The 7,824-nt window shown below is 43.7% G+C and overlaps 1 protein-coding gene across 6 annotated transcripts; it reads right to left on the bottom strand.

The window, feature by feature from the left end:
- Positions 1-376: 376 nt before the first annotated feature.
- On the bottom strand, positions 377-7,053 carry CTXN2 (cortexin 2). Of its 6 annotated transcripts, none has more exons than XM_035336051.1 (3): positions 6,777-7,053; positions 5,566-5,801; positions 377-2,437 (listed from the first exon to the last, which is right to left on the bottom strand). In XM_035336051.1, exon 3 carries the CDS (start codon positions 2,381-2,383, stop codon positions 2,135-2,137), a length of 249 nt encoding a protein of 82 aa, XP_035191942.1. In that variant the 5' UTR covers positions 2,384-2,437; positions 5,566-5,801; positions 6,777-7,053; the 3' UTR covers positions 377-2,134. The 6 variants fall into 6 exon arrangements, with proteins under 6 accessions (XP_035191942.1, XP_035191945.1, XP_035191940.1 ...); XM_035336054.1 differs by having other exon boundaries at positions 380-2,437; positions 5,638-5,781; positions 6,777-7,052; XM_035336049.1 differs by having other exon boundaries at positions 380-2,437; positions 5,638-5,797; positions 6,777-7,052.
- Between the last annotated feature and the right edge of the window lie 771 nt (positions 7,054-7,824).

The following is a 7,824-nucleotide window of genomic DNA, read 5'->3' on the forward strand; positions in this document are numbered from 1 at the left end:
ATGCACAGATTGCATTTATGAAGAAGAGATTCCAGTGAAGCCAGTGGGATCACTTGAGTATTATTTAAGACCTATTGGTGGGTCTCCTTGTCCCACATGTTTTTGAACCATTTGCTCTAAACCCTGTTCAAAGTTTTACTCTGTAAATTAAAGGAAAACCTTTGAAGAACTAGGTTTTATGCATTCATTCTGGGAAGATTAACTCTGTTGTCTTTTGGGGGTGCAGAGAAGGGCAGGAAGAAATTATGAAGCTTTTTAATCATAAGGGAATTTGATAATTGCTTCCAGCAATAGATTGGGTCAAAACCAAAAGAAGTAGTGAGGTTCTTGAGGTATGTTTGCTGTGCTTGCCATGTAATTAGAGATAACTGAACTATATTTATCCCAGATAACTTAAGTACCTTCAGCAATCTAACCTGACAGTACAGGGCTCAGACGTGTTGATTAGGTGTACATAAAAAGAATGACGGTTTCAGGTCTCTGCAGTGGACGATCCTATTATGTGACTCAGTATATGGATATCTGCCTTTGATTTTGTGGTTAAATTAACTGGGATAAATGCAACATGCTGAATCTGTGTGGATCTGGTCAATTTTTCTTACACAGAGTCTGAAGCAGTTTAAAAGTTCTTATATTCACATAATTGTTTATTCTATTTAGATGAACCAGTATAGAGTGTTAGCTGCAGCTCTCATTCTTCAGATGGAAGATCATGTCCTTCCCAGTGTTACGTGTTCCAAACGGCATTTGAGGTCCAGTGTTCCACTGGCTGTGTCTGTCTGCTGTATACAGCAAAAGGGTTAATAAGTATTTTTCCAAACACATGCAAAAGAAACCAACCATTGTAACTGATCTTTTTGTCCTTGCTGCTCATTGCAAACAGAGCTGTTTAGCAAAAGTGACAGTGCTTAAAATTCTGATGCCAACTTTCTTAAAAACTGAATTGAATTTCTGTAAAGTACTGTCACACTTGCTGAACAGCAGTGTGTGAGGGTGACCTTGTGGTTTTAGTCTCTGCTTTCACTGTCAGTTCTTCTGTCTTGATAAGATCTCCTATGACCAGTTCCTCAGTTTGACAGTCGAGATCATACACTGTGGACAGATGTAGGAACACAGAAGAAACAGCTGTGGAGATGAGCTGGAGAGTACAAAGATTTCCAGCCAGCTCATGGACCCCTCTGCCTTCTGGGGGCTGGGCACAAATGAGTATGCAGTGTGAGTGTCTCTGCTTTGGCCTTGACAAGCTGGTGTAATTACTGCTGGGAGCTGTTAACCAGACAGAACAGGTTGCAGCTAACAGTGCAACAGGTGAAGTTCCAGTTTAAACTCAATCATTCTCTGTAACCAGGGGGAGTAAAAATTGGCATGGCATGACCAGTTCAGTTAGATTGTCAGGTTGGTTATGTAATGTTTACTTATTCTCTTTCACCTTAAGATTTTAACTGTGTGGGAGGCACAGGTAGAGTGGGACTGTGGTGTTCTTGGTTTGTGATGGACTTCTGAGCAGGTAATGAATATATCTTGTATTGCTGAATGCTTGTAGAATCTAAAATATCCTTAGCAATGTTTGTTTCCCTTCCACTAGTTCTGTTTAGCTTTCGGTAGCTGTAGAGCAGAAGGGAGACCTAATCTATCAAAAAGACACATTCTCAGATGAGCAGTAAGAAATAGAAGTATGCATTGTTTGCAGAGGACCACTTAGATGTTTCACACAGGAGAAACAACATACAGTTTCCTTATAAACAGTCATTAGTACAGCACCTCCTCTTCCTGAAAGGCAAGAACTGAGCTAGCAAGTGATGTTATTAATTATGATTATATTGTTAATTGTTAGTTTTCCCATTAGTTCCTTATAATATGATAGTATATGAACCAACCTTTTTTTTGCTGTGTTAACTTTATAGTGAATTGTTCATTGTAGTATTTCTTTGCTGTTAACCATTTCTTAATCCACCATTCCACTGTTCCTCGTAGAAAAGCAACGTGCCTTTTGAGTTTGGAACAAATATTTATTTAACAAAAATGGATGCCACCAACATATCTTCAAAATGTATGTATGTATAACAAATGTACTAACAGATGGTTTCCAAAATGAAATCATCATCAAATTTAAGGCAGGATATTCTATGAGTTTTCATGCAAGAGCATATTCAAATGTCCCTTTATCCAACCCCTCAACTTCATCTTCCCACGTAGAAGAAGGCATACTACTGTAGGGGTCCAGCAAGATTTTGAAGCATCTGATAATTAGGAGTCCCAAGAAAACACACAAAATTCCCACAAAAGCAAAACCAGTTTTTTGCTCTAAAGTCAGAGGGAAGGCTGACATTTCGTTGACACTCATGCTGGTTGAAGTGTTGCTGCAGTAATTACTGCTCATCATTGGCCATCACATCCTGGTGACTCTGTGGGATTTTCACCTCTATTGCTTCTTTGCCTGCATAGAAAAGTGGAATCAGTTTGGTTAGGTCTAAATGAGTTGTGTATGTCTGAGCTGTAGCATACGAACAGTTGGAAACGAAAAAAAGCTTGGATTTTCATAGTGTCCTGTTGTTTTTTTTTTTTTTCACATTTACGTTAATGTAATAACATTGCAACTTTTAGCTCCTACACACCATCCACTTACTGGCAGCATACTCAATTTTCTGACTATCTCCTCAAAACAGTAATCTTGGCACATGGCTGTTTTAAACAGCATTTTGTCAGACTGGGCATAAGCCTACAGGTTTTGATTAGGCAATACTCACAAGGTCTCCACCTGAATAAACAAATATGCTTTCTGAAATGACTTTACTTCAGTCCTTAAACTAGTTAAACTCATACTGATCTCAAGGGGAGTTTCAGCCAAATACTCTTGCATATGAGGAAAGATGAGTGGGAGAAGAAACAACACAACCAAATTCCCTTCCCCTAAGCCTTACTCTCATTTGTTCCTTCTCCTTGGACTTCCCCATTAAATACATATTTTTACAGGCATTCCAAGTACCAGGTCTGAACATGCTCCTTGTGGAGCTCAGGGGAATGGCCCTGATGTTTGTCCTACAAAGGTGGCATGCTCCATCTGCTCCCCTGAGTGGCTCCACCCTGCCATCGCCACCAGGACAGTTCTGTGTATTTCCAGCCAGGAGAGACTTTCATTGTTGTATTTGTAAGATCTTACCTATAGGTTTTAGTTGTGGGTGGGAGGTGGTTTGCTTTATTTTAGATTTTCTGTCAGATACTGAAACTCTTTTATGTCTCTGTAGGCAGCAGGAGGATTGGAAACACTGGGACATCAGAAGTACAAGGCAAAGGACAAAGGCATTTTTATTCTAAGGTTGGAGCTTGGGGGCTTTGGCTCTTGTGTTAACACCTATTTAACTAACGCACCTCAGGGGAAAACTCTTTTTGTTAACAATTCAACCACCTCTCCCCCCAGGGAATTCCAGGTATCCATTTATTTCTTGGCAGAGTAATTAGGCCACTCAGAGCTCTATGCTGCCATGACTACACTGATACAGGTACCTGCCCTAGCCAGTTCAGAGAGCTCCAGTACCTCTATGTGGTAGTGCAGTCGTGACTGAAACTGAACTATAGCCATATCCAATGTCAGTCTAGAATTAATAACAACAACAAAAGTAAAAATAAGAATTGGTATTCTTGAGAAGACAGAAACAGACAGAACTTCTATCTTGTCTCTGTCTCCTTTCTCACATGAAAAATCTGTGGGATTTTTGAATATTGTCCTAAAGAATTAAAACTTTAAAACAAAGATTAAAAAGGCAAGGCACAAGTCTTCCTTTATTTTTTGTTTTGTTTTTGCACTAACCTCCAACCTGATATGTACTAAATAGTATGGTTTTCTATTACATTCTTTACACACTTGCTAGAGCATAATAACCAATGATCCATTTATTCTATAGAGCTTTGTATGAGATTCTTCCTCCTTGTTTTGAATGATATTCTTCTCTTTGGGTCATACTGTTTTAATTTCTGTTAATTTGGGGAAAAGATCTGGATATAGCCTATGGGAAAAGTAATGTCAGCAATAATTAATAGTTATTTTCTGAAAATATGTCACAGATAATGCCACCTGTGGCACAGGTTTTCATTGTGCACCCTTCCACTTTTTCTATAAGTCTGACCTTGTGTAGAGAAAAAAAAAAAATCACAACCAAGTTCAGTATCAGAAATTGGTGTCACAATACAAAAAAAAACACCACCAACAACAATCACCAAAACATTGCTATCTTCAAAGATGTATAGAAAAAATCTTAGATATAGAATTGCCTTGGAGAACCTTACATAGAAGCCAAGTCCAGGGAAATATATACATTCTTAACACAGAGCCATATTCCAAGTCTCACTAATTTTGCAGGATACACACTGGAATTAGTGGGATTTGTTTGCACATTATGTACTTGCAGGGGAGATTATGGGACAGGTCTCTGTGCAAAGCCTAGCTGATACTGAAACATGGAGTGTTAAGAAATGGGTATCTGTCTTATTTGGCAAGAGTTTGGCTGAAACAGCTATATGAGAAACCAGTGCGCATTACCCCTGTGTAGAAATTGGTTCTGGGAAACTAATACACAGCTTTGTGCTCTTCTCTGCCCTGTTCTGAATTTCAGAAATTGTAATTGAAGCCTTAAAGTTCACAGAACATTTTGCTCTGATTACATATCCCCAAAACTGCGGTACCCAAATTGACCTTGAGTGCACTTGTATTGTTTTCAGATTTTAGTGCTGCATATACAGGTTAGATGTCCTCTTCCAGTTAGTCAGATATCCTTTGAGTTGCTGCAGAGTATGTGTCAGGTTGTGAGTCAGAAGATTCCGAATACTAACTAACATGGCCTACATCCAAAAATTCTTGAAGATAACCTCTAGGGCAATGTGATGGGGACAGGCATTAAGTCCGTTTGAATCTGCAGAGTCATTTGGTAGGGGCTGGCCTCAGACTGATGTCTCTTGGCTTTTTTAATAGGTCAGGACTCTACTTATCCTTTGATTCATTGCCCATATAAAAACACTGCCATAAAGAAAGGCTCCTTAACATCCTGCTGTGAAATAAAAGGTCGTTGGAGACCCTTGTGAGACCAGAAGAAACAGCTAGAGTCCAAGAGAAAATAGCAATGAGGAAAAACATCTTGGGACATAGACCACTGAGGTAAGGAGAATGGAGTTATGAGCTGGGGATACTGGCTGTACCCACAGAGGATGAAAGGGAGTACCACAAATATTAAGCATGGAAAGTTAGCTGGAAGAAAGCCGCTGAAACTCTTGATATTCCAGTAGCGTCACCAGTCCAACTCTGCCAACATTTGGTATGGTTTGAAGATCCCAGCCCAAGCTTTTTGTTGGCTCGAGTATCACTTTTTTTCAGACCTAGCTCTCACCCTTGTGTTTTCAGAGGTACTGAGAAGATTAAATAATTTGGACTTTTCTGAGAAAGTAGCTAGCAAGTGTTAAATACAGACTTCCTAAATAATATTCCTTAGACGTCAGGTTTCAGCCATTCCCCCCTTAGAACCCCCAGAAATGTATTTATTTATTTTTAAATGGCTCAGTACTGGAAATTGATACCTTAAATAGCTGCTCAAACTGGAAACATTCATCCCCTTGGCATGTTTAAGCCTCAGGTCCCTGAAAACTTGCTTCATAAACTACAGTGTGTGACAAAATGGACTAAATCAGTTGCCATCTGTTCTCCCCTTGGATGTGCTGCAAACCCAGCTGCTGATTCGTGAATCTGGTCATTCTGAAGGCTCTTCGAATAGCTTCAGTTCCAGGTTTGTGTTTCTGAGTGACAGCAAACCTGACTTGAAAAGATGTTCATACAGTTAGGGACATCAACAAGCATCCTCTGGGAGTTTCAGAGGTACTGTATTTGCACTCAACTATTTGGTCAAGGAAAATGGATTTCAGGAATGCTATTACGGCAATTGGGCATAGGAGTTGTTAGGGTAAAAAGATTAATAATGGAGAAAAAATAATGAAATAGAAAGCAGAATGAATCTGGAATTCTACAAAGGGTCTGAGATGAGTTAACAACACATGGCCAGAAATGCAAAGGCAAAAAAAGATCTATGTGACCACACAGCCAACCTGTGATGCTCATGTCCATGTTGCATACCTGTCTTCCCTAAATTGCTGGGGAGTAGACTGTCTGCTCAGGTGAGGTTTCTAAGACAGCATAGGGGGAGGTAGGTGTAAGGTAGGAAGGCCAAGGCACAGATGCCCAGCAACTGAAGCATGTTGAACTGTTCTGCTCCCCAACATGCAGTGTTTTTGCAGCATGGTAACTCAGGGTAGAGACTGCACTTTTTCACGTAAACTGCAAACCACTGCAATGAAGCAGCAGCTGGGCAGTGACATTTTCAGCCTTCAGACAAGAAATAAATTGCAGCAAAGAGATTTTACCCCTAGGAAGTATGCAAGCCTGGAGTCTGTATGGAAGGACAGATCCCGTGCCGTGCCCCGTACTGTGAATTCACGTATGTGGGTAACAGAGGCAGGAAAACCAAAGGCTCGCTAGCATCACCCTCCGTTTACAAACGTGGAAGAGAGCACCTGTTTCCTGGGGCATGCAGGCTACGCCACTGCCACCCACCGAGCACCCGCCAACCCGTCGCCTCCACCGGCTTAGCACCCTGCTCTCCTCGGCCCCGCTCCCTAGGGGCAGGCCCCGAGCCCCGGGGCCTGCCTCTCGGCGGCAGGGGGTTCCGGGCCGGACCCCAAGGTCAGCCCCCGCCGCGCCCCCCGGCCCAGCCCCGCCGCGCCCCCGCGCTACCGACCCGGCTCCTCCGCGGCCGCGCTGCCCATGGTGGCGGATCGCGGAGCTCCCGGCGGCTCTGGGGAGCCCGGGCTGCCGCAGCCCCGACGGCTCGCACGGCTCCAGCTCCGGCCCAGCGGGGGCGTGCGGCGGGGCCCGGGGCGGCGGGGGCGGCTCGCCCGAGCTCCCCTCGCCGCCCGGCGCTACGCCCCCGCCGGGAGATGCTCAAAGCGCCCTAATTACAAATTGCACGCCGCAGCCGCTTCCTTCTCCTCCTCCCTCTCCCTGCCCGCCCCCTTCCATCGCCGCGCTCCTCTCCAGCTCCCCCCCGCCTCGGCTTGAAGCGAGGAAAGTTCCCGCAAAACGCTACGTGCGGAGCATCGGTAAGCGGCAGCGGCCCGGAACCCCCCGGGAGACTCCCCCGGCCGGGCCCCGCCGCCGGGACCTGTGGAGCTCGGGGAGCTCCGTCCCGCCCAGCTGCTCCGGTGGTAATCGCGGTTAAAGCGATTAAAGGGAACATGTAGCGACATACGGCTGGGAGCCGCTGCTGGGGCGGGAGCCCGGTCCCGGCGTTGCATCTTTTCATTAGCTGTGTTTAGCTGATGCTGATGGTGTATTAAAGAAGCCTCCCTTTGCTACAACAGCAGGTGTTTACGGTGGATAAGGAAAGAGGAGTGCTTTTCCCAAAGCTGGATATTGCACTAATAAAATATTGCACTAATAAACAGCAAATCTGTTTTTAAATGATAGAGATTCCATATTTGCATGCTGCCCTGGTGAATACAGCCCCGGAAAAACGCACGTGGGTCAGTGAAGCAGTGCCATATCGTAGCACCATGCACGGTGAGATTTGTTTGAAGGTCACTTCAGAGCTACTGGTAGTATTTGTTCTGTAGGAAATAATTTTAAAACCTCACGTGCTTCTTGGTACGTGCAATAACATAACGATAGGTTAATGCTCTTTCTTCCTAATGCAAGCTGCGAAAAGAGGCTTTACCAGCCATTTTAACGCCTGTTTCTTCTGCTGTGTTTGCAGTGGGCTTCTAAGCACCGGGTAATCTCAATACATG

This window comes from Oxyura jamaicensis, chromosome 10 (assembly GCF_011077185.1).
Source record: "Oxyura jamaicensis isolate SHBP4307 breed ruddy duck chromosome 10, BPBGC_Ojam_1.0, whole genome shotgun sequence".
In the NCBI taxonomy this organism is placed as follows: domain Eukaryota; kingdom Metazoa; phylum Chordata; class Aves; order Anseriformes; family Anatidae; genus Oxyura; species Oxyura jamaicensis.